At 39.8% G+C, this 27,853-nt stretch overlaps 1 protein-coding gene across 4 annotated transcripts in view; it reads left to right on the top strand.

The window, feature by feature from the left end:
- The window catches only part of LOC148655488 (laminin subunit alpha-3-like), a 119,856-nt gene continuing 92,003 nt past the window's right edge, over nt 1-27,853 (top strand). For 3 of the 4 annotated variants that reach the window (XM_088642009.1, XM_088642008.1, XM_088642007.1), the window contains exons 1-4: nt 1-667; nt 3,209-3,361; nt 20,669-20,786; nt 27,542-27,660. In XM_088642009.1, the coding sequence (XP_088498135.1) occupies nt 395-667; nt 3,209-3,361; nt 20,669-20,786; nt 27,542-27,660 (663 nt within the window). In that variant the 5' untranslated portion in view covers nt 1-394. The remainder of the gene's footprint in view (nt 668-3,208; nt 3,362-20,668; nt 20,787-27,541; nt 27,661-27,853) is intronic. The other variant, XM_088642010.1, reaches the window with a different exon arrangement.

Genomic DNA, 27,853 nt, shown 5'->3' with positions numbered 1-27,853 from the left:
TAGGGCACTGCGGTACACAGCACTCCACCTCAATAGCCGACAGAATATAGTTTCTTTACCACAGTGGTCTCGAATAGGCATGGACGCTGATACCCGATACTCCTGAGATGACACTTTGAAGGTGGATAAGACGCAACAGCGAATCTATTTTAAAAGCACCTTTTAAAGCTCCGGACTGGGGCGCAGTCCTTGGGCTCGAATCGCTCAAAGGCCCGGGTCCGGTTCGTGCGTCCGGACGGGCATGTGAGGTTCGGAGGGCGAGCGCTCTCCCTGCGGCGTGCGTGTGTGTGTATGTTCGTGTGTGTGTGTGCGTGTGTGCGCTGCTCTTCAATGGAGCTCTGGTAACGGAGCGGTGCGCTCGGGGCTCCAGCACTGTCAAGGGAACATCAAGTTCATGTCAGACATGGCGAGGAGGACGAGGCGATCGACACCTGCCGCCCCGCTCTTCCCTTTATTTTTGGCTCTTCTCCACTCCGTGCGCGCTCAGCTCCCCGCGAACGAAGTGGCGGGGTTCAGTCTGCACCCTCCGTACTTCAACCTGGCGGAGGGGGCTCGGATCTCTGCCACGGCGACTTGCGGAGAGGATGAAGCTGGCAGGCCCAAGACCGAGCTCTACTGCAAGCTTGTGGGGGGACCAGCTGCGGGGCTGGCGAGCCAGACGATACAGGTATCGTTCAAAGCGTGCGGCGTTGCGTGACTGCGATTTCTCCAGCGGTAACGACATGTACTTTGTGCATGTACTGTACGTTTGACAGTTTTCATACTTCTTTTCCCTTCATGAATGAGGTACGCATCCGAAGTTTTTATTTTTTTATCGGTCATACGGTACAGTGCGCAGATACAGTAGGTGCCAATAGGTAAAGTTATGTCAACCAAGTGCGCGCTTCGACACCATTATTCACTGGGGAATGGTTTGTAGGAAAAGCAATTTATCTGCAAAACACGTTTTCATATTTGCTTGCAATGACTTATACATTGAGAGAATGGTTAGCGAGGTAACATTGTCCCGCGGTTAAATGTAGTCAGGATCTTTCTAAAATGAGAAACTTTGAGACTGAGAGATGATGTAGAGGCTTAGAAAGTTTTCACGTGAATACTTACCAATTGGTAACTTCATTGTTATTTAAAATATCAGTAAAAGGCTGTTCTAGAACAAGCACATCTGTCTGCATTCTAATGTACTAAATCTATTATATTGAGGTCCTGTTTGAGAAACTGATTTGCATATTAGTAATATTCTGACTATTAAAATGACACAATACACGAGAACAGTGGTCATTAAAATCAACGGTTCAATGCTTTTTAGAAAGTTAATTGCAGTTCTTGCAATTTCATCAGTTATAAGCATAAATGCGGTGAAGCTTTAAATATTTAAAATTTAGACTAGGCTTACAGTTCTTGTTTTAACATTTACATTCCTTTACTTATTATGTGCATAGCTCTCCAGAAACCTGTTTGAACCATTCCAACTTCACAAGAGTTAATTGAAAAGCATCTACTAACCTATATACCTAAAGAAAAAATAGCTATAAATTAAATTCTAATGCTACACTGCTACATCAATTTGAAATAAAAGCTCCTCAGACATATTGAATTAAAATTAAACATCCTCAAGTCTCAAAGTATTGTATTATTTGCTTTTTACAACTGTCTAAATATAGTCATTACAATTTTGCAAAACCCAGAGAGGAGAGAGACCCATAGGCAATTTAAAGCTGCCAATATTTATCTCAAAATGAATTATCACTCTTAAATTCTATCAGAGTTTGTAGGTAAGATATACAGTACATTCTAAAATACTGCATACTGTGAGGCAAGTCCCTATATCTAATGTGTGGTGAGGTTCTGTTATACCATTAACCACTGTGCTGATTTTTCAAGTTATTTTTGTAAAGTCGCGGTTAAACTCACAGAATAATTGTGTGGTGGTTGTGGTTATTTGTCTCAAAGGTACAAAAGCCCATGATGAGTTACAGAAGTCTTTCTGCATTGTACTGATTCTGCACTGTGGGAGCTGAGACTTTGTTGACTCCTGACAATTACAACCAGTTACCAATTGTCAGCTCTCTTGCCAGTCAACTGAATGCCCATGGCCAAAAGGTGGTCATTTCTGAAGAACTGTTAGGGCTTTTTTCTATAATTCGAATTTCAACTTATTAGGAGAGGAAGCTCTATCCATTATTCCATAGTGAGTGGTACACACTTGCTGTGTACAATTTATATTTGATATAGATATTAGTTTCTTTATTGATTATAATAATAATTGCTTACACTTATATGTACTCACCTCCACCACCACCAATGTGCAGCCCCACCTGGATGATGCGACAGCAGCCATAGTGCGCTAGAACACTCCCCACACATCAGCTATCAGTGGGGAGGAGAGCAGAGTGATGAAGCCAATTCATAGATGGGGATTATTAGGAAGCCATGATTGGTCCAATGGGAAATTTGGCCCCTACTCTTTTCGAGAAACACCCTGGGATTTTTAATGACCACAAAGTGTCAGGACCTTTTTTCGTCTCATCTGAAGGACGGCACCTTTTTACAGTATAGTGTCCCCGTCACTATACAGGGGCATTAGGACCCACATGGACCACAGGGTGAGCGCCCCCTGCTGGCCCCACTAACACCTCTTCTAGCAGCAACCTTAGTTTTCCCCAGGAGTCTCCCCTCCAGGTACTGACCAGGCTCACACCTGTTGAGCTCCAGTGGGCTGCCAGTTGTGAGTTGCAGAGTGATATGGCTGCTGGCATTTGTGTTACAAGGAGATTAAACCCTTTATTGTTGCATACTGCAAAAGTCTTACTTAAAGTTTGAATAAATGCCACATACATTCTATTAACCATTCTCATATTATCTGCACCCGGAGAGCCCTATTCATATTGTGCAAATAATTTGTAACCTGTTTTATGCAGAAATAATGATACTGCTGTGCATATTGCATATTATCATTTAAACAGCAAAGAGCCCTCTAAATTCCCACCCTACTTTCTTTACACACAAAACCGTAGATATTTTTGACTGTCCTGTTGGCCTCATAGTCAGAGAGAATGCTACTGTACCTTACTGGTCTTTGAGTGAGGCCGGAGATCCATTTATTGCAAACGGAGACGTACAGTATATCCATGTTTCATGGATGCATGACTGTTTGTCACGGTGGAAAGTGATCAGAAATGTGATCAGAACTCTGCGCGTCCTGTTCCAGGGCCAGTTCTGCGGTTACTGCAATTCCCACGACCCCAGTACCGCCCACCCGGCGAGCAACGCTATCGACGGGACGGAGCGCTGGTGGCAGAGCCCCCCCCTCTCCAGCGGGCTGGAGTACAACGAAGTCAACGTCACGATGGACCTGGGCCAGGTGAGTGTGCCGGGGCGGGGCGCCCCCCTCTGGCCAGCGGCTCGCCGGAGCTGTGATGGCCGTGAAAGGGTCGCACTGCGGTCGGGCGTGGAGCACCGACTCGGGAGGTCCTCTGTAGCTTGAACGAGAGACGCTTCCTTCTGGAGTTGCTTGGGTATTTTTGTAGTGATGTCAGTATTGGGAACAGTACAGTGTTTTCAAATTTTTTTCACCAAGGTTTTGAAATTAGGAGTCATTTTGATTTCTCCAGCATTACACGTGAGACATGCCACAGTACAAAATGCCTTTGATGTATGAGACAGTCAAGGGTTAAAATATCTACATGTTATGAGCTTCAAGTTTTTATTCAAGTCTGCTCCAGTGTTTCCTGCCATTATAACAGCTTGCAACTTACCTGTTATTAATACAGCTCATTTATAGAGAGAAGACACCAACCTTGTCATTTAGCAATGTTTTGATCAGTGTGATCAACGTGATTTGATCGATAGCTTGTCAAATAACGTTGGTGTCATTTAGGAAGTGGTCGAGTATCGTCTCACTCACTCAGTTGCATTAATAACAGTTGAGTTCTATCTTTAGAAACACAATCACAACAAGTAAATGTAAACTATGCAATATGAAGTATTGTAGCTGATCTATTAGCTCTTCTATCTATTAGCTAATCACCTGCCTATTACCAATCCTTGTCAGGTGTTCAATGATGTTTGTTCTTCCCTACAGATCCTTAAAGCTAAAGAACTACAGTTTGTAAGACAAAGTGGTTTTAATCTCTTAACAAAAATATTTCGTTAGAAGATCACCATAGAATTATTTCTGCAAACTGCCAGGAATGTGGAATGAAAAGAGTAGAAGGACCCAGAATATCTTAAGCTTTTGCCCAGCGGTTTCTGCTTGATAAAGTGCAGGGTTGAGATTAGTGTTGTCCAAAGGCAGAGTATGACAATGTAGGGGTCTCAGGCAGAGGATGATGGGACGCTAGCAGTCGAAGGGGGTTCCTTGGCGCACGGGAGGTGTGAAGCTGTTAGCACTCGCAGCAGGACTGGAGCTGACATAACTCATGAAGCTGCACCTATTGCTCAGTTGCTCATTCAGGAAAAGAGAGCTGACCAGGGATTAGTGGATCAGCATCGGGATTTTAAACCTCTCACCTTGAAGCCAGTCTCAGATCTTCTCTCTGCTGGCCGTGCAGCTGCTAACTCCTGTTGGGAGAGGGGCAGTGGGTACCCGGCCAAAGGTCACCTCACACCTCACAGCATTCGTGTGGTGTGCAGTGAGAGCGGATCTCTGTACGCATGCAATGTCTGTCGTTTTCTGTCTCGTGTTGTAACTGGCAGATAGAGCGACTCTATCTATAAATAGTGTATCGTTTCAGTCTCTATTTTTGCAGAGCTATTAGAGCAGTACTGTTTGAGATGTGATTGTTTGTTTATTTGGGAAATGTAATTACTGAATTATTGGGTGCTTAAAAAGGCCAGACCAAATCCTTCACAGAGTACTCTCAGAGCTCCGCAACCCATTTTTGGCACCAAATACCTCTTTTTCTCAGGCAGGCCGAAAAAGCTTTGCACAGCAAAACCTTTCAGAACGCAGACTGTTAAGAGCTGAACGTGAAGTGGCTTTGTGTCATTTTGTGTTTAGTTGTGGGGCTTAGCACTTCAGCAGTGAGAAAAACCAAACAAATGTTCCTCCTTTTTACTGGATGACTGGTTAACTGTTGTCCTTGAATGTGCGATGCTGAAATAACTCTGAGCTTTCATTGTTGTCTTCTGGGAAATAAAAAACAATTGGCAAAGCACCTCATAATGTCAAAATGAATAAATTAATTTATTAATTCATTTACTCCTTTATTTTAGATGTTTAAAAAAGATGGGTGGGGGTGAAAGAGCCCCTGCAACATTGTGGTAGAGTTCTGTGAGCTTTAAGCCATTTGTGTAAAAAACGGTGCACTTGTCTGAAACAAAAAAGAAACATTCAAAGAAACCTAGGCTTAAAATCTACACTTCTGTATAAAAATACCTTGTCACTTAAATTCAAATTTAAATTCTTTTGACAGGTATTTAGTTAAGTGGATTTAGTCAAGGGACCTGTATTCTGAGATATGGCTGAGTCTGAGAAGATTCATTGGAAATAAACAGAATATTGTGGTTAAGTTTTATTCTACATGCACATGGTTGATTTATTGAGCTACATATCTTTTTTCATTATATACAGCTGAGACTTTACTGCGGAGAATAAACCTCATTGTCCATGGATTTTGGGTACAGTACAGGTTTACCATTTCAAAAGTGTATCTTGCAAAATTTCTATTGTCTTTTCTCTTCTAATGCAGAAAGAGTTTATGATAGAGTGGTCTATGACTATAGAAAAGTTAATTTACAAAATTGCAAGCAAGGTTTCCCATTTTTCCTTTCCAGATGTGGTATATGGCATTCTCACTCAATATGAGATACCCTTGTGCTACTAGGCTATATGAAGTGTATACTGTATGTCTTCTACTAAGATACAAGGCAAAAAATAAAAAAATGTAATTTCTGTGCTCAGTGTAAGCCTTTAAAAACTCTAGCAAACTTGTATTTGTGTGTTAGATTTCTTTAGTAGGACTTCATGAATGCTGCATTGCTGCTGTGCAGAACTGTACTCTTTTCTCTTAATGTATGGATTTTCATTGGGCTGAATTCTGTACTTGAAATAATTATGTACTGTAACTGGAATTCATTCAGTTATTATTAAATAGGCTTAGCCAAGGAAATGTTTGGAATATGTTACTGTATTTCAGACAAACTATTTATTGGGCCATGAAGTAATTGGGAAGAAACTTTCTATGCCAACTATACAATTGATTCTTATTATTAATATTTCTTTATTGTAAAAATGACTTTCAGGTTGTAAATCTGTCAATTTTTTTTAATCGAAATGTAAGATGATCAGTATTTTTGGCAATGTTTTTATTTCTTCTGCACTTTACCCTTACTTCTGTGAAAATAAGATATTCAGTTATCCACTGCAGTGACTTTAGGATTTACCACATTTATGAAATGGTTGATCATCTGATGTTTTTAGGTAGCAAATTGTTGACTTTCAGTAGAATTAGCAAATAAAAATGTGTACAAATAGAGGTATGTAATGAAGCAATTGCAAATAAAAATGTCTTGCAAAAGCATGTACAAGACAGCGTATGAAAGCCGGGGAAATATTTTTAAAAATCACTGAGGTGTCTATCACTAGTATTTAAAAATGATTTACATGCTTTCTTCTAAATAAGTGATACACACACGATACGATCGTGCCTTCATTTCTATTGTCAGAGGTTACGTTACTGTATGTAGGCCTCACGGTTTCAGATCTTTTTTTATGGCTGCAAATAGGAAGTATTTTGATTTTTCAGATTTTTGAAACAGTCTTCAGTGACACTGACTTCTGCTTTGTAAGGTATCTACTCCAGTTATACTTATTAGTTATTATAATTACTTGTTATAGTTATACCCACTGGCATGTGATAGCCCAGCGATAGAAGCTTGCTGCTTTCTGAAATGTGGACAGATTTAGCTCTTTCAGTACCAGTTGTTCCTGTGGAGTAATAACACATCGGTGTGTGTGTGTGTGCATGTGGCGTTGTAATGCAAGTTCTTTTTTAGCTGTGGTTTTGGCAGGAGGCATCAGGAATGTCAGAGGTACCTGAGACAAGCAGATGCACAGATTCACTAAGGAGAGAGCTGCCGTAACCTGTCTCACATTTTTTCCCTAAAAAAATCTCAGCTGCCTTCCCCCCAGGATAAAAGGAGAATCGAGTGGAGAAATCTTTGAATTTTTCCAGGTGCATGTTTGCATGTTTACCTTTCCCATATTGAAGTGAGAGTGATGTATGGTTTTATTCAGTTTCCACGATGTAAAAGTACAAATCGGTACGTTAGCTTGTATAATTTGCTAGTTACAATTTTGAACAGTGGATCTTTTACATCATATCTCACTCCCTTGGAGAATCTGTGATTTTATTTTTCAGAAGCATGCTTAAAAAAACACGTGATAGATTTAAAAACAAAAAGTAAAACGTGAATAGAATGCCGTGTCTGTACTTCAATTCTTCAAATCTTGTCTGTTTTTTTTTCTTTGCCTCAAGAAGTGGTCGTTCTAGTAGTATCTCACATGAGAAAGGGAGATAGCAAGCTGACAGTTCAGGAATTCGAGGAATGAGGCATGCTCTGCATTTTTTTCAAAAAGCATTTTGATTCTTCATCCGCAATTAGTCAGGCGGAGGGTCTTGGTATTGCCACCTTTTAACATTAACTAACTTTTCAGTGAGAGCCTGACATTTTGACAACGGGTTATTACAGGTAGCCAGGACTCATTCCAGCGAGACTGACCCTCTGATTCTTGCGTTCTGGGCTTCGGTCTGTGATTGCAAGGATGTAAGAAAGCCTTGTTAGAGTGTCAGGCTTTTTGTTGGGGCGGGGGCGTGGGGTTTGAGTGTTAGTTTTTAATTAATGTGAGCATAAATAAAATAGCTTCTTTCGAGACTATATGACAGATGATTTTAAGACCTATAATATGAATTGAAATATTATTTCATATATTATTATATTAAAATAGTAATAATAAAATGCCACACACAGTAGCAGTGGAGTTGGTTTGTAAGGGCTGCAGTATGTGCAGTATTGGTTCATGCCGTATATAAATGAGATCATGCGAGCTAACATTTGCCTTCTCATCTGTACTTATTTCTTTATAGACCACAGCAAGCCTGTCCAGACCTATTACACTGCTTTAAAGTTCAGGAAGGCTGGTGTGGAAACGTGCTGTAGTAGCCAAGAAGCTTTTTGTATGAATTTATGGATGTCTGTGACTGAGATTGAAAGTAATAATCTCTTAACACCTTACACCTGTTCTGCAAGACGGACTTTTGTTTTTTAAAATTGATTTTAAATGTTACTTCTTTTGATGTGCGAGATTTTTATCCCAGAAACTTCTTAGCATACTGTGGCGCTACATCTGCCGCACATTCTCCCTCCCTTACATCATCCGCTGTGATACTTTCTGTGTGCTTCTCCTTGACTCAGCTGGCTCCTCTAGGTTTCTAATGTTGCAGTGACTCATTCTGTTCCTCTGTTTTGTCCACAATGTTTTGTGTTCAACAAAGTACTGCATTGTAAAAAATTGCTCTCCTACAGTGTTTTAAGGGGCAATTAGGCAATTTGTTAGTTTCACTTTTGCCTGTGCTTGCCCTCTTACTGCTTCTTCTGTTTCCTCAACCAAACTGATAAAGAGGACAGCAGTTCCATCAGCCAGCTCAGTGGAAAAATAGCTTTTTGTGATGAACAAGCTACTTCAGTTGGAGCCAGGCCTATATATTGTCAGCAGGCTCTTTGAAAAACAGTGTTGATGTGTGTGCAGCAAGAAATGGATTTATTGCTTTATTTTTAGAAAAACAAATACATTATATACATACTCAAGTGCATGCATATAAAAACCTACCGCCAGAAAGAATTATGTGTTGAAATGAAATTTGTGAGGGTGCCATTGTCTTGGTCTTATGAACTATGTTTTAAATGTTCTTGTCCTTCGCACCTCACTGGTGGAACCAGGTGCCTAGAAAACGCTTCCTGGAGACACACCTGTGCTGATCACACTTTTAAATGGGGTGGTTCACCGCAGTATTGCTGTAGTATCTGTGCCTTGTTTTGTTTAGGTCGCCATGATTTATTATTGTGCTGTTTTAAGTGATTTGTGTTTATGCTGATCTGCATTGTATTCTTGCGCTGCACTGTTTTTACAATTCACTAACTGTTTTGAATGTTACTTTGGATAAAGGTTTTGACCTTAATTACTTTTCTTTATTTTGACCTTAAATGCTGGTGCATTACTGTCAGCTGCAGCATCTCAAATCTTCATATCGTGGCTCATAACACACCAATACTATATATCATTTATCACCAACAAGTGTGATGGGGACCATTTAGGCTTTTAGATGATGAACTGTGAAAGGCACTTTGAAGGTCATTATTATCACTCACAAGAAAATGTCCTTGTGAGTAATTCTCCAGAAAACCGTTGTAGGCTGGGCTGCCATATGGCCAATGAAGAACACATCTGGCCTTGGAAAAGCAGATACCAACAGAACTGATAGTTCTCATTCTTCACTGCACGCTGTGGTGCTTCAAGCGGTGCCTGTATGAACCATGTCATCCTCGCCCTGCCAGAAGACACATGATGGCACTGAAGGAAATGCGGAGGATTCATTGCCCAAAGGCAGTTTCAAAGGAGAGGAGGGCTCGGCACTTAACCCCTGTGGCAGTTAGTAGTCCGTTAGTCCAGGGATCTCATCCAGCTGCTCCTTGAGAGACTCCTGAGGATGGTCTTTAATGAAATGGATGGATTCAAATTCTTACGCAAAACTCCAGCTTCTACAGTCTTTGTTATTGAATGTTATTCTAACATTTTAAAAAACAGCACCGTATTGGAAAATTGATGTTTTTAATATATGAGAATTGGGTTTTTGAGTTTAATCCTAAACTTCATATTTAATTTCTATAATTTATAACCACTGTTCAGATATCTAAACACTACACCCGTATTTTTTTAATTTAAAACTTAGTGAAATGGGAAAATGAGGCTGCTGAGTTAAATCATAGATAAATCTGTTACTTTTCTACAGCTTTTAGCATCTGTATGACATACTTCAGAACCATCTCCCATGCTTTAGGGAAAAAATAACACCAACAAAAATGCCTGCAATTGAATTACAATAATGAGATATTACCTGAAAGCAACTTGCAAACCTTTTGTTTTTTTACTGTCTGGAAACAGTTTAAAGTACATGGTAGCAAAGTTATTTTAAACAAGTTACAACATCTTGCTCTACAGAAAGAAAATTCCACTGCTCGAGGAATAGCCCTGACTACAGAAATGTCTGGGAAAAACCCGCCTGCACAAGCCACTTTGAAAATCTGAGAATGTAAAGATGTCAATCAGTTTTTAATTGCAGGATTTGTTTTTGTAAATTCCTTGATTGTGTCTGCTTAAGATGTAGCATGCGTCTTATATTTGTTAATTATGAAGAGATATATTTATGTACAAATTATCTCTTTACTGGTTTTGTCAAGTAGTTTTTTTCCAGTAGTTGTCTTTGTTCTTTGTGAAAAAAACACAAGAAGGACCTCTATGCTAGTTTCCTTTGAAGTATAAACTGTATTTTATATATAGTACTGTATATTCCGGATTCGTTGGTTTTCAGCATACTTTTGAAATCTTGGCGTAAAGCAAGAATTGCAGTGTATGAAGCTTTGGAACAGGTCACACTGTCCAAGCAGGGTGTCCGAAATGTGAGAAAGCAAATACTATTGTCTGGTGTGTGCGACAATTAAGAATTATTTAAACAGCAGAAATCTGTGGGATTCAAATCAAAGAAAAATTCTCTCTATTGAATAGGGCCCAGAGTGAATGTAAGGTTAGTCAGGTCTGAAAAAGAACTAAGCAAGCTGGAAGCCTGATGAGGGGGGAACATAAGAAAAGCAACCATGTCCTTAGAGGCCTATGTCTAAATGCCAGAAGGATTACAAACAGCACACTGGACTAGCAAGTAATTATGACACTGCAGGAGCTACAGAAGCCAGGCTTACAGAGAGTAACACCACGAGGAAGAAAATATGAAGGTGGAATAGGCAAGACTAAAACAGAGGTGGGGAGGCTATATCAAAAATGGCATAGAGGCAGAATCACTTATAATAGTTGAAAAGAAATGCTTAGAATACACAGTCCGTGTGGTTCAAAATCTTCACAGATCAGACTCAAGGGCGAATGTTCAAGTGGTTTAGTGATGGGCCTCCTGAGTGGCTCAGCAGAGGTGCTCACCCAATGGCACGACCTGGGTGTTGCAGGTTTGAGCTGGGTCATGTGACTGGATGCCTGAGCAGGGTTCCCCAAGCACCGCCAAGGGAAGTGTGGGGATAGTTGGTCAGGGTGCTGTTGGTGAGGTGGCTGCCTCTCCCCAGGCAGTGCTGACCCTCCAGTGTGTGGTGTGTGGTGTGTTAACAGGTGAATGGCTCACAGGAGGTGAGCTGGTAGAGTCTGCATGTATGTCTTTCTCCTCTCCTTTTTGTAGCCGTGAGCCAAGACTCAAAAAGCACACCACATGCGATTTCAATACAGGGCATGTATTACAGTACAAAGCTGGTGAGTTTGGAAATTTGGAAATAAAATAAAACAGGAAAAAAACTCAGGCCTGATCACAACAATGCTGTGGTGTACAGTGCAATCAGGTCTGTATGTAGCAAGGACAGGATGGTGGTGTGATTTCTCTTTTTTTCACGTGGTCTGAAATACACCACAAATGGTTCACATAGTGATTGGCTGCTTTCTTACCCATCTGCAAGGGAAAGTGCTCACATTGATCTGATGTGAGAAGGATCTACGGATTTATAGAGTTGTCATCAACGGGATAGTGTGTGCAAACGATGATTGACAGAATGCTTGGATATTTGTACAGAGCTGAAATTGTGTCAAGTCATGTTCAAATTATACAATGCATTTGTTGAACCTCACTTGTTTATGTCACGTATCATAGCTGAACAGGCAAGTGAATCTTTTTAGTCTGGTACCAAAGAGGATTCCATGTTGTGCATATACTATTTTATTAGATTGATTGCATGTTTATACATATATTGTTTTATTAAATAGATAGGTAACCCACCTGGCAACCCACTGAAGCTAAGCAGGTGTGAGCCTGGTCAGTACCTGGATGGGAGACCTCCTGGGAAAAACTAAGGTTGCTGCTGGAAGAGGTGTTAGTGGGGCCAGCAGGGGGCGCTCACCCTGTGGTCCATGTGGGTCCTAATGCCCCAGTATAGTGATGGGGACACTATACTGTAAACAGGCGCCGTCCTTCGGATGAGACGTAAAACCGAGGTCCTGACTCTCTGTGGTCATTAAAAATCCCAGGGCGCTTCTCGAAAAGAGTAGGGGTGTAACCCCGGTGTCCTGGCCAAATTTCCAATTGGCCCTTACCAATCATGGCCTCCTAATAATCCCCCTCTATGAATTGGCTACATCACTCTGCTCTCCTCCCCACTGATAGCTGATGTGTGGTGAGCGTTCTGGCGCACTATGGCTGCCGTCGCATCATCCAGGTGGATGCTACACATTGGTGGTGGTGGAGGGGAGTCCCCATTACCTGTAAAGCGCTTTGAGTGGAGTGTCCAGAAAAGCGCTATATAAGTGTAAGCAATTATTATTATTATTATTATAGGTAGAATTATCAGTTTCATATACTTTCCAAGGATAAATAGTGAAATACATTCAAAGAATAATGATTCATCTCCAATGAGATGCATCAAAAAAAAACTTTTTTGTTTGATGAAACTCAGAAAAGAAGTTATTTTTCTCATTCACAGACAGGAAAGCTTTGCAGAGAGTGCACCTTGGGTGTGGGTGGGATTCTTTTTTAATGACACACAGTTCACATCTGGCTCTCTGGGGGATGAACTCTGGCCAGAGTCCTCCTTGACTCTGCTGTCAGATGTCTGGACATGACTGTGCAGTCTTGTCAGGACCAGAAGCCCAGATTCAGAGACGATAGACTTTTCTGCAGGCAGAATTGTCAGGTCCCAACAGGCCGCAAAGGGTTAGGAAAGGGACAGCCAGAATTAATAGAACATTTAGAAAGATGACTTCCCCTCATGTGTAATAGGTCTACATGTGTTTCAGACTGCACGCTGTTCAGTATGTCTCCTAGCAGATGATACCTGGCAATGGTGTTTATGGTAACTCAGCAATACTTCGTCAGAGAGGGTATTCTGTTGTACGTTGGGTTAGTACTGGTTTGTTTTTTTTTGGCTGTTGCTTTATCATTTTTTTTATTCTTTGCAATCAAAAACCAGTTGCCCTAAATCTGTCCTTACTTATCATGTTTACACTTACTGTCAAGATTATCTCAATGACAAATCCATATCGCAGAACATGAGAACCGAGTCCAGAAGTTATCTCAACCAGCTTGTCTTCAAGAAGATGTGTATCCTGAAGGAAACCTTTTATGTCTCATAGGCTGAAGCTTTGAAAGGCCTTGTGAGTACTGGTAAAATTATTCCCCAACAGATCCAGATTTCCGCAATATCTTCAGCACACAGTATGTAAGTGGAAACATCATGGCAGTAAGAAGTAAAATCTGAAAATCATCTTTTACTGATATTTTAAGGATGTTCTGAGGTGTTCCATAATGGTGAATTTCTATCTTTCTTACATCATTTTCAAGTTCATCCCACATGTGCTTATTGGATGTGAACTCTGGATATTGTGTCATGGTTGGCCAAATCATGTTTTGGAGCAATATCTCGTTGTGTACTTTCTAGAAAGATTTTCATCAAAAAAGGAAGAATATTTAAATTCTCCACATATCCGTAAACTAGCAACTTTTGTGCTTGATGATAGGGTCAGTTTCTCTTTTGATTTGGCCGATATTGACTGCTGTAAGTCTTGTTTGTTAGCTGAACCTCAGGTCTGAATCTCCCGAGTCTGTGAGGCCTATTTCTGTTGTAGAATATTTACTATCCAGTTAGAGCAGAACCAGAAAAGAGGCTGTGGTCCCCAGGATTTTGAACTGTGGAAACTGTCTTGTGCCTCTTCTTGAGTTTCTTTTGCAACATATTTTACATGATTTCTCTATCACACCAACGATTCCAGGAAAAACAGCACAACCACACTCCTCCTCTTCCTTTTCAAATACAATAGATGGCTATAGATAGTGCTCATTATTTTGTGGCCTGAGGCCTTAATGGCTACATTGTGTATAACTTTTTTTCTGTTTTGCTGCAGCACGAATTAGGAAATGAATACTTCCGTAATCAGCCACAAAGAGTCCCTTTTAATTGCATTTATATTTCATTGTCATAAACCAAAGGTGTCAAACGCACGGCCTGAGGGGTCAGATTCTATTTTAGCAAGCCCATCTGTACAGTGAAAAAACAAGTACAGTATTATAATAATGCTTCACTGTGGTTGTAGAGCGAGGGGTGGGAGTATATACAGTAGTAGCTTGTTTACTTTAGCTAATTATTGAACAAGACCTCCTGAGTTTTCAACAGAAGATTGTGTAATGTACAATAATCCCAAACTACGATATTTTAAATAATTACAGTTAATCACACTAAAAATATACCCTAATCAGTAGATAAAGAGTGAATTGAAATCTATTGAGGAGATGCAGACACTCTTAAAAGAAGGTATTACTGTTGTAAAATGAACTCCAAAAATACAAAACCCTTCAAATAAACCCCATGCAATGGTTATGCCTAGAACTATATGGCCTGCATTTTGTACATTTAAATCAAATCTAGGCTGCCATAGCAAATGTTCAGAGGCCCTGAAATAAATCATGTGATGCACATCATACTATAAGAAGATCTGCAGAAATATTCCGAAATTGTTCTGTTGTTTCCTTCTGCTGTTTTGGGTTACTTTATCTCCTGCCTTTTATTAATTGAAAAGTTAGAAATGTTAGAGCCAGAAATGTGTAAATTCCCGGACTGATATCAGTGTCCTAAATAGCGCATTTGCTCTTTATGTCTGTCTTTGCTAAACGTGTAACAACACAGGTGTAGGTAAAAGAAATTTAGGGATATAGAGCTGAGACAGTGAGAAATGTAGTGTATTTGATTACCAGGAAGTCCTGGATCAAGCCACTGAATCACTTTTTATTCCATACCTTCTACCGAAAGCCATGTGTGATTTTAACCACATAGCAACGACGCGGACCTAGAGGCCTTTCCTGTTCTAATCCCTTATGCTTCTCCGTAGTTTTGATCAAACCAGATTGAGTTGGGACCCAGGCTTCAAGTTCTCTTGGTTACATAAAAGGGATTTTTCCTCACTGTGGAGTGTATCTGACTCAGAGGATTAGGGCCTGTGCCAAATATATCTCAAGCCATGGCATGAAGGTTTTTTACAGGAATGACTCAGCTTCTGGACTAAGAGGCCCCTTGATATGATTTGGACTATTATTGAGAATTACTATTCTGGAAAATTTTTCAAGGTTGCAGTTCCAACCAGAGACTTAAATGGCTCAGGAATATATCAGTTTTTGGTCAGCGAGAGTGTTGATCAGTCTGATGGAAAAATAGAAATACCGTAAAAGTACCTCTTTACACTTGAATGCAGCTTCTAAACTAAAGACCAGGAAACCTTATAAACCTTATAAAGTTTTGAAGTGTGTTGTTTATCTTCGACGGTCAAAAACTGAGGGTCTGTCTGATGCATGGTTTCCCAGTCAATGTAGCAGTGCAACATTTTTCAGCTAACATGCACTTGCCAAGAAATGAAAAGTAAAACCTTGGTGACATTATTACATCTTTCTGTAGTTGCACACAGTATCTCTGGAATTATATTTGCTTTTCACCTTTTCATTTTCTTATATTATAAAAATGATTAATTATTTATATTTTTATTAAAGTCGTTTGGTCCTTAATGATAAAGCCTCAGGTAGCACCGTACAGTACATGCAGCGTTCCCCAAGGGAAATATTGCCATTTTGATTGTAAAATATGTCCAAAAACACGGAGCACAGTTGTGATGAACTTTTGTATCGGTTTTTCAATGTTCAGAGTTGCGACTTGTGCAGGGGGTTAATTTTTTAAATGAATTTCAGCAATTTATATCCAAAGAAACATCTTTGATCAAGACTTAAAAAAGACTTGAGCGCCATACCCACATAGTATCAGAAAGGTGTTGATTAGAACCACAGCCATACAAAGGCCTCAAAGATCCTTTTAACACATTTTGGAAGTGGCTTTCGTCTAAAACCAAGAGAACGTTTTCTGCATTTTTCACATTTTGAGGAGCTAGATCACTTCTAGCTTAAATCTTAAGAGATTGTGGGCCTCGGTGAAAACAAAATAAAGTTGTGGATGCCATTGGTAGGGTTCAGGCTCAAGAAAACCCTGTGTTGTCAAACGTCAAGAAATTGAATTTCCCCATTCAATGGAAAATGGAAAAATGGTGGTTCCTTTCTCCCTTGTGCCTGTAGTTTGTATGACACAGCTGAGTAGCTGTCAATATGGAGGAATTTCACTCCCAGGTGTTCGTCCACAGGCCTCTGATCTTTAACCCCACAGCAGGAGCTGTGACCTGGCTCTTCAGTGAACTGCATGGTGGCTGGTTCCAGCCTGTCCAGCCTGTTTCCAAGTTCCAGCCTGTCCTCAGTCAGCAGAGGCTCAAGTGACAGGATTGCCCCCGGTCACATTATTTAAATAAAATGGTTCATTCTAAAATAGAAAATTAAAATAATAAAAAAATGGTAACAGGGCAGCACGGTGGCACAATGGTCAGCATTGCAGCCTGGCCGTGCTGAGACTCTGGGTTCAGTTCCTGGGGTGCCGTCTGCGTGCAGCTTGTACAGTATGCTCTCCTCATGGGCTCCCCCAGGAGCTCTGGTTTCCTTTCAAATTTGTATTATTATCACGTAGAACATTATTGTAAAACTGGCAAGTAATGATGAAAAATAAGGTAAATTTACTGTGCAGTGGAAATGTGTGGTAGCTACAAAAAAAAGTGTGACACTCCCTCAGATTTGTCTACATTCTCGTGCATTTTAGCCCTGAGCATAATTAGATCTTCAAGAAGTCTTAATAAAAGATGGAGACACCTTGATTAGAAGTATAACAAAGAAATAAGATATATTTGGGTCATTTCATTAATGAAGCAATCTAACAGTAAATATCTAAGATTCAATAACTGATTGCATCACCTTGAGTAGCAATGACATCAACTAGACATTTCTTGTGACTTTATCGGTCTCTCGCTTTGTGGCTTTTATACATTTTGGAGAGTTTTCTAGCATGATCAGCTTGCTTCAGGTCCTGTCCTAACATTTCAAAGACGTTTGGGTCCAGACTTTGACTTGGCCGCTGTAAAATGTAAAATTTCTTCTTCAGCCATTCGGTTATAGATCTGCTTGTGTGTTTAGGATCTTTGTCTTGCTGCTGTCGTGGCCCACTTCTGGCTGAGCAGCAGCTCATGAATGAACGGCCTGACACTCTCCTCCTGAAGTTCCTGACACAACGCCAGATTCATGGTTCCCTCGGTGATGGCAAGCAAAGCAGCCCCAAACCATGATACGCCCACCACAGTGCTTGGCAGTCAGGATGGGTCTCTTCTGCTGGATGGCGGTGTTTGGTTGTTGCCATACGGAGTGTTTCTTATTAAAAAAAGTTAAACTTTTGACTCATCTTTCGGGAGAACAAATTCTTCCAATAGTCTTGTGGATTGTCCAGGTGCTCTTTGGCAAACTTCAGACATGCAGCATTGTTCTTTTTAAAGAGCAATAGTGTCTTTTTGTCTAAACTCCCTTGAAAATTCTTTGCCGTTCAGTGTTTTCACTATGATTGAGGCATGAACCCTCATATTAGCTGCGGAAAGAGAGGCCTGCAGATCCTCAGGTGTTACTCTGGGTGTTGCACAGTGCTTGTTTGGTGTTACTCTTGGGGAGATCTTGGCAGGACTACTGTCCCTGGGTAGAGTCACTGTGGTCTTGACTACAACACTGTCTGGCAGTGCACCGGTGGAGCCCCAAATGTTTGGAAAGGGTTTTGTAATCCTTTCTATACTGGTGAGCCTCAGTTATTCTCTTTTGAATCTCTTTTGGTTAATGGTTTATGGTAAAGACCAAAGTTACAAGTTTCCTGACCATGATATCAGACTTGGCTGCCCAGACCAAGTGCTTGTTTATTTATTGCTCAGTTATTTAACAGCCTCAGTCTAATTATGCCCTTAATTGTGTTGAGATAACTAGGAATTTGCTTTTTATTTCATATGCTACAGTAGGTACTGGTTCTTAATTATTCATTTTTTTTCTATCACATACATCATTGCACCTCACAGAACATTGAACTGATGAATATAAAACCTTAAATAACATTGGTTATTCAAGGAAAAAATGTTTTGATTAAGCAAGGGCATCGCAGGAAGAAATGTTAATTCCCATATTTATATTGGGGGTTCACAAACTTTTTCTTGGCAGTGTGCAGGGTATTACCAGTGGTGTAGGTGTGGGAATGGTCAGGGTAAGTGCTTGCTTAAGGATAGCATCACAAATGGCTGTTTTTGTGCTTTTCTGAGGTGAGAACCCCATCATCCAATTGCTCTGGTAGTGATAACACAGTGTCAAATGTTTGTGGAGACATCCATCCATTTTCTAACCTATTTTCAGTTCCAGTTCAGGGTTGTGGGAGAGCCGGAGCCTGTCCTTGCTAGCAACAGGTGACAGAGACACACACACAGACACACAAACACAGGACCAATTTTCCCAGACGCTTGTTAGCCTACCAGTATTTGGAGAAAATGGAGCACCTGGAGGAAACCCATGCAAACATGGGGAGAACATACAAACTCCTCCCAGATCCAGAACTGAACCCAGGTTCTCAGCACTGTGAGGTAGCCATGCTAATCACTGAGCAACCATGCCACCCATTTTAAACATTGTATTATAATATGTTAAACAGTGTTCATGCATTTAACAGTGTGTATTATGCCTAAATAATTTTAAAATTTCACAAGCAGTGTTAAGTTTAAGCAGGGGATATTTTTTGGTCTTGAAATTTTTCCCTCTTGCTGTCTTGACAGTGTCTGAGTTTTGCACCTTGTGTCTATAAGTAAACATACATGCATGTTGCTGGTTATGGCTATAAACGTACAGATCCCAACACTGCAACCTTAGAAATGAGATAGCTTTTGCATATTGGCTGCAGAGAATTAAAGAACTACACAGTTTTAAGTAGTTTTCTTTCACATGCTCCCAAAATCAATTTTGTTTTCAGTACAGTTTTGCCTCTGTTTTCAATCTGAGGAAGAGAAGTATTGTTGAGTCTGACTGCCAAATGTGTAGTTTAGTGCATTGTGGTATTTTGTTACTGACTGTATTACAGGAAACTTGTGCTGCTGAAAGAATAGAAAATCCATGAAACCTGCCAGATTCCATTAGAAATATGTTTGCTTCTGCCAGTTCTTATTTCCAGTGATTTTTTTTACTCTTTCTGGTATGACAAAAGCTCCTTTGGGGTATACAATAGTTCATGGTGGCTCATGTGACAGAGCTGTCATCAGAGTATGAATGCCGTCTCCACCCCTACCACATATACAGCAAATGACCTTTGTGTTGCACACCTAATTGGCCCAGACTGTTTCAATATTTGAACTGTATGCATTACAGAATATAAGATCATTTTCAGTGGTAGGCCTTGCATTTGACACAATGTTGCTCACAGATTATCTTGGTTTAATAAATATTGTTATACGATAGCCAACTGTGGTATTTTTTATTAGAGGTTGATTCATACTAGTGAGCAATGTTGAAGATGAAATGGTGAACTGATCGAGTTTGGACAAGCAGATCTGGAGCTCTCCCGGTGTTTGAACTCTGGGTAGAATGCTAACATTCCTGTATTCTTGATTCCAGGAGTGGCTGAAATGACATCACCTGACAGGATTTTAACTGAGGGGTTATTGCTTGTATAGAGAAGACACAAGCCAATTTAGGGCCAATGGGATATGTACAGTACATGCCAAGGATCTTTATCAGATTAAGCTAGTTTATGTCCTTGTTTTCTGTGTGAAATCTGGACATGTTTGTGACTTATACATTGTCAAAAAGTTGTTGCTTTATTGTAGTGTTAATTTATTCCCTTCTATTTTAACTCAGGGGTTCGGTATTTTATTAACCCTTGGACTGGAATGAAGGAGAACAAACACATTTCTTTTCCATCCCAGTACTCTGCATGTCACTTGTTGATTCTAAGATTTTGACTTGGCAGTAATAAATAGCATATTTGCAAAATGTGTGCAGGAACTATTCTATATACATTGAAAGATGTTCACACACAAGAAAGTCTTTTTTTGTAATGACTGTTTAGGATTGCATGTCTTTGCAAATACTCTGATGAATGGTACCCAGTACAGATAGTGTTTGTGTCTCCATTTTGTGGGAAATACAGGAACTACTATAACCTCACATTTCTGAAAATATTGGCACCATATTTTTTACCAATAACGTTTTCTGTGTCACATGCATGTAAAAATAGTTGTAATTACAACATTCTATTTCTTTGCTAAAGTATCAGCAATCCAAAAACAGGTCTTGAAATTCTGGACCTTGAACACTATTGTTAAATTCAGAACTGCTAGAAAGGCCCAACGACATTGGCGGCTGAAAAACTAAGGCTTGCTAAATTTACTCTATAAAAGGATCATGCTTTGAATCAGTGTTATAATAATTAGTCACATCGCAGTGATGCCTCTTGACTAAGATGATTCTATTTGTGTTCTTAATTTCAGCTGTTCCACGTGGCCTATGTCCTCATCAAGTTTGCCAACTCTCCCCGTCCTGACCTTTGGGTTCTTGAGCACTCAGTTGACTTTGGAAGAACCTACTCTGCTTGGCAGTACTTTGCACGTGAGTTTGGTGAAATAAACCTGTCTCTCTTAGAAGATAATAGAATTAAAACAGAGAGATTTATGTTTTACTGTATTTTTTTATTTTGAAATTCAGATTAAAATAACCACAACTTTGTGCTTCATATAACAAATTCATGAATGATTACAGTTTTGAATGGGTGTATGTGTTTTCCTTAGAGTTTCCTTCACCACTGATAAACACTTCAGTTTCTTCTCTACTGTACCTTTGGCAGAAGCTCCAGTACTGTGTCTGGACTACAGCCCTGGACTAAGGCTGTATATGTTTATTTTCGGAGCACACAAACATCCCTGCAAATTTGCTTTATATACTATTGACCTGTGCAACACGCCTGCATCTCCAATGTTTTATTGCTTCCAGATATAAGTATGAGGTTTCGGACTTCCAAAACATCCAAAAGATCTTTTACTTTAGGTCTCTTATTTTGGATGGACTATACAACCTGTATTACAGTATGTCAGCGGTTTATGGTTATTGATTTACATATGAGTTGTGCATAAATCTGTTTATTGGAGTGCATGTTTGTAATATATTAATTTCCTGCCCTGAAACATGGATCAAGTCTCAGTTTTGTTTGTCATTTTATAGATAATATGAAGCTGTTTTGTGGTGAAGATAATGAAGAGATGTGGGTACAGCAGTGGTGAAGCATATCAAAATACAGCATGCAGCAGGGGTCACGGTTGTGTTTGCAGAATAGTCCAGGATTTGTCTGTGTTTGCCTTCATTGCTTTTCATAATTGCCCAAGGAGCAACACAGATGAAACAAAGGGTGGCAAAGTACACATTGTAATCACCATATTACTTATTTTATAGAATTACATCTTCATAGACAATACCCAACCTATATTTCTTACATTGCTATATTTTAATCATCTTTTATTAGCACTTTATTTGTGGAAGCTGCTGAGATGGCTGTATATTAAAACATTCCTAATAAAATATATTTTGTGATAAAAATATAAATACAAACAAACATAGTGCTCAGAATTAAGAATACACTGATATCTGCTATTCAGAGCCTAGCCCAATCCTGGACATTGCATATGTACCACTGGAAAATCCTCAACACACTGTTAGACCTGCTACCTGCATTTAAAGTTAAAATATTAAGAAAAGCTGAAACCATCATGCTGTACGTTTTATCCTGTTTTATCTATTAATTTAAGCCATCTGCAAGTAAGTCATACAGAAGTGATGTATGAGTCTTTAATAATGTTGCCAAGATGCCCAGGTGTTCTTTAATGCTTTCAATGCTTTCTTCTTTCATATGAAAAATTCTTTCAGGCAGGTCTATAATTTAAAAAGAAATCTTTGCCCTCTTTGAGTCCCAATCACAGACATTTTTGTTGCGGTGGTAAGGAGCTATGTAGATTGTAATTTGGTGTTAGTAGAGTAACAGGACGAAACAACTCTCTTCAGAACGTGTAATCACTGGGCATTTACAGTACTTAACTACGAAAAACAAAAACCTTGTAATCTTAAAAAAATGTGTAAAACAAGACCTTAACTAGTGAAATAACATTATTATATTATTCCCAGTGGATTCTGCATCTGTATATACAGTATAACTCTATCCATAGTATTATCCATAATCTAATCCTTCAGTCTAAACCTAACTCTACTCCTAACCCTGTTAATAGCTTTAGCCACATTGAACTCTCTCTGTAAACTATTCTGATCCCTAACAGTATTCACAGATTCAGCCACAACCCTTACTTAGGGTGAAGTGCATTTATAATTGGGAACAAGAGACACTTCTTCACAGAGAAGAGTTGTGGGAGTCAACAAGCGGTAAAAGCTATACTGCCATGCTGCTGTTGTTGAAGCCCACACACCCAATAGCTGCTAACTGCCCAGTGAGACAGAAGGGACAGGTGGCCTCCTCTCTTTTGTAGCCTTCCATGTGTTCTAACCTTTTAGTCTTACTGTGTTAACGAATTGGCCGTTGGAGGTAACAAAGACTCTTTCTCTCTACTAACTCGCTATAAACCTCAGACCTATCTTAGACCTGACCATTGTTTTACCCATCTTGCACTGGGTCTTAACTTTCTCATATAGCTATTCTTGCACCAATATATCTTTAACCTACTTCTAAATGTTAGCTACCATGTTGTAGAATTTAATATGACCTATTCGTTGTCCTCACACAACAGTCATCTATGGGGTTGTGGGATTGTGAAACAAGATGCCCAGCAATGTTGTGGTAAGAATGTGAAATGGACCCTGTTCTGGAGTCTGGGAAACTACAAGCCAGAAGTCTGACAAAGGGTTATCCAAGCTCTTGGTCGTGTGAACAACAAACTAGGTCAATATCCAGAAGTAAAGATAAAGTGGTGTACAGTACTGTATTTAGCCACTGACTCCTCTGACGCCTCTGCGGGCTGCCCTGAAGTATGCTATCCCTGGGGGATGTGGTGGAAAACGGGGAAGCGGATTGGATAACCATCCCTAGAATTTACGCCTTCTCGGATTGATTGAGCTGGAGGTGTGACTCGGATTATTAGAAGCCGTGACATGTGGTTGAAGCTGACACCAGGGTTTCTTTCATCAGTTGGCTGAATGAGACCCCGAGATCAATTGATATTATCATGCGGTGGTATTATTCATGCTGATGAGTGGCCTCCTGTTGTTTGTAACTCTTTTTATGTCCTTGTGCACTGACTGAACCCACTATGATCACTCCATGTGGCTGCATTTGGTTCCATTAGCTACCAGCATGTGGGAGCTACCCGACTGGTAGCAACAACTGATGACCAGCATCCACAGCAGTAACAGCAGAGCTTTGAAGAGAAATGACCTTAATGGGCTATGTGACTGGTGTTTGCCCAAATTGCGAAACTCTGCTCTCTACACACAATTAATGGCATAAACTCCATTATGCTCAAAATGTACATACAGTATGATTCTTTCCTTTTTCTGGAATATCATTCAATACAAGAGATCCCCCCCCCCAAAAAAAATTAATCTAAACTCCTCAACCTAACCTTGACCTTTTCCCTGACCTTTAAATTAATGCAGATTTTAACCTATGTCTAATCCTAACTGTTGTGAAAACCCCAAACCCTCCTGTAACCCACTGATGGTTTTATATTGCTGCCTGTGTTTTTGGAGAGCTACCCACATTTATGCTTTCCAGTTCCTTCTTGGACACCAGGTTAAACTTCTTGTAAATTGCAGGCATCCTAGTAACATGATAAAGTAAAAATACAGCATTCTGAGTCAAAGCAGCTGAAGAGGTGGGCCTTTGACTAACTCCTCTCAGACTGATTGAAGTCGGGTGCTGTTGTGTAGAATTCAGCCTTTCAGAGCTGTCTGCTTGCACTTGGTAAAGAAAGCAACTGACACTCTCTCTTCCCTCCCCTCCTTTGATGTGAGGTCTTAGGACAGGACTGGTGGGACAGAAGAACTACCTTTACCTCAGGATTGGTCTTCAGCACAAATCAGGTCACAAAATAAAGCTGAACAAATACTTGAAAAGAATTATTCAAGTACTTGAAAAGTATTATTTTCGAAAGCCCTGGTTTTGATTACTTAAAACAACTGCATTAGAAACATTTCAATGTCATCATAAAAAATATAAAGTTTTTAGACATCAAATTTAAACTGAAAGCAAACATTGAGTTGACATTGTGAATAATTTGATAATTAGCTTTATAAAAAAGTTATTGACTTGAATGAAAAGGAGCTTTGTGCTCATAATGAATGGCCTTGCTTGAAATGGGATATACTGCAGAGTGCTGGAAGACAGAGAAAAGCCTCTAAATATGGAAATTGCAGACATTCTTCCCATTAGTCCACAGCAATGAACAGACAGCCATAGTACTGTACAGTAATGTACAGTATATAGATGTTGCAAATGGTGCATGTGGATAATTATAAAATAAGAGATGTCAAACCAATATGTAAGTCAGGGCCAGACACCACGTTTCAATTATAAGTCAATTATAAAAATTAACAATAATTACGCCCCCTATTGTCAGAGAATACAGAGCGTATCATAGCATGTGTGTTCTTGATTTGTCTGGCACAGCTTGGTAACGAAGTAATTACCAGGAAGCAAACAGACACCTAGTTACATACAATGAGACACAACTACACAACACAGAATGTGTCTGCCTATGTACCTGTACAGCTTTTTACAGTTCTGTGAGGATCAGAGCCATGCCCTCTACAGGCATAGAAAATACTGAATTTATCCTGAAATTGAGGTGTAAAACTAAAAAAAAAAAAAGAGCAAAGAAGGAACCTGTGTGCTGGGATCCTGCCCAGGACTGAATCACTCACTAAAAGTCCCATAATAAATAAATGTGAACCCTTTTCCAACCAGTGCATCTCTAAACCAGGAGAGATGTCTTTTAGCCTGTGGCTTTCACCATTGTGGAATTAGTTCAACAATATACTGTAAGACACCATGTCCCTTTTCTTTAGAGTACTGTGCTCTTCTCATCCTCAGGTTGTCTAGATAGGATCTGGTTTCTTACTCTGAAGATGGAGTAAAACTCTCTCAGGGTCCAGTTACTTCTCCGCTGGTCTTCCTTCCTTTTCTCCTTTCTCTTTCTCTCCTCTCACTCTTGCTTGCTCCTCTGATCTGTACTATGGACCTACATTGCATCCTTTCTGAAATAGGCAGATTTGAGAAGAATTTTTCGTCTTCTATCCGGCTGCATGTGGTTTCATCTGGTTTCATAAAAATATGTTTTGCCCATTTTAACTCTTTCAATATTCTTCAGCTTTTAGTCAACTGTTTATTTATTTTTTTTGGTGGTAATTACTGCCACCCTGCTAATCTACTAATGTACTTACTAATGCCCAGTCGGTTTTTGGCCTGTTGGAGCAGGTGCAAGGGTTAGTTTATAGAGATTCCCACTCTTGGTCCAGCAGATCCACTCCTGCTGGTTTTCATTCCAGATGAGCTTAATTACATAACTGAAGCCTTAATCGAACTAACAAGTTGTTTGATTGGAGTACATGCAAGTATTTTTTCTACTCTGAGGTCTGGGATTGCACAGTTTGTTGCTTTTGACATGCAGTAGTTAAACGGTATCTTCCAACCTGTTTATGAGCTTATAACAAACAGCACAAATCTGTTGAATTGAATCCTATTAATATTTCAGTTAAGGCCTTCAGTGGGGTAACCTGAGAACTCAACTGGAACAAAAACCAGCAGGTCTCTGGGCCCCCGGAGCCAGGAGGGGGAAGCCCTGTGTTAATAAACGTCAGCTCTGTCCTTTCTCGTGTGTCCTGCGGGCAGTGCTATCTTTAAATACAAGTGTTCAAAGAAACACTTGACAACGCTAGAGGACCCAAGAAGCATATTGTTCCCTCTATGTAGTGCACTACAGACTACAGACAGCAAACAGAGGATCACATTTATGAAGAGTCCAAGGAATGGATAAGCTTCTCTTTAGCAGGGAGAGAGAGAGATTTGTGGCTGACAATAAAAGAACATGCTAGCAATTACCTACCCTTATTTCACCCTGGAAGTGGAATTCAGAATAAACTATGAGCATTAAATGTATAAATCATAATTAATTATCTACAGTACAGAATATAGCTATTTGATTGCCAAAACTTAAATGTTGAAAGAGTTATTAAGTTTTGCCATTTATTTGAAGATTTTGTCTTTTATTGAAACAAACACACTTGTATCAGCTTGTCCTTCAGTATTTAAGAAGAATGCAGTGAGTACTTCCATCCAGGTAGGAAGGGTTTTCTTAGTTCTCTGAACTTTGTTGAGTCAACGGTTAAATTTGCTCCCTCTGCCACCTTTGACCACACCTCTAGATATAGGCCTGACCGTTGCTTGAAAGGTGTTGATATTTGCTGAATCCACCCCTGTTCTATATGCTAACGTGTCTACTGCACCTCACCCCTTTTTGCAAGAGTCTAAAGAGCAGATAATCTCTGTAATTTCCAGAGGAAAAAAAAAAACAGCTAAGTCATCATGGTGATATGGGTCCTTACAGTGTTCTTTTGGTGGACTGTGATACCTTATTGCGTAGAGCTTCATGACCTTTGTGAAATTACCTTTAAAACCTTTGAAAGGTTTTTGGACTAACACTAGTATCTGAGCAATGTAGTGAGTGCGCAGCAGAGAGATTGATTCATATCTAACTGATTTGGGTGAGAGAACAAAATCCTGGCGGTAAGGGTGAGGACATCGAAACTCCCCTTTGCTATGTGGAATGAGCTTAGGAGCAGCTTCAAGAGTTATGATGGGATAGGGTGAGCAGTCAGTGGGCACTGGGGAAGGGATGTTCATTACCCGTATTTATACATCACTGGGTGTGGATGGGCTAGCCTTTACTCACAAGCTTTTGTCATCAATTTCAGTTATTCATTTGTAATAAATGATATGTTGAGACATATATAAGACTTGTGTAAAACCTCTGAGGCATCCATTGAATGTCTTTATATAATTTTGACTGCAAATGATGATGCATAACAAAATAAAGGCACGTTAACTCATTACTCAGAGTTTGATAACAACAAAAGACATCCATTTATCAAGCCAAGTTGATGGGACAATTGGGTCAAGCACATTTCAGCAGCACTACTGTGTACTGTGTCCACACAAGATCAGTAATGTGTACATTCTCTGAGACAAAACTAGTTGAGTTACACAGAAAATGTGGTTGTGAAGGCTTAGCTATTTCTTGGATGAAGAACTTTTCATTAAATCATATGTGCTTTCCTAACAAGGGAATTTTAAATCTCCTTTTAATTTGCAGATGCAAAAGGAGATTGCATTGAAAGGTTTGGAAAGGACCCTAATGGACGTATATATAGAGATGATGACCAAATTTGTACAACAGAGTACTCACGGATAGTACCATTGGAGAATGGGGAGGTAAGACTTTCATCGTTATTGAAGAAACAAAGAGGTGAAACATGACAGAAACATGATATATTTCTCAGCTCAAGATCTTTTTGCCTTAAAGTCTGTTTTGAATGAATTGCTTTTTATTTTTTTGACATCTTCATAACTTTACAGTCTTGAATTCTTCAAAGAGAAATGTTTGAAGAAGTTACAACTCCTCAGC

This window comes from Lepisosteus platostomus, chromosome 8, assembly GCF_059453375.1.
Source record: "Lepisosteus platostomus isolate fLepPlt1 chromosome 8, fLepPlt1.hap1, whole genome shotgun sequence".
NCBI lineage: Eukaryota > Metazoa > Chordata > Actinopteri > Semionotiformes > Lepisosteidae > Lepisosteus > Lepisosteus platostomus.
Note: the sequence above shows the minus strand (reverse complement) of the source record. Positions and strands in the feature narration are given on the sequence as shown.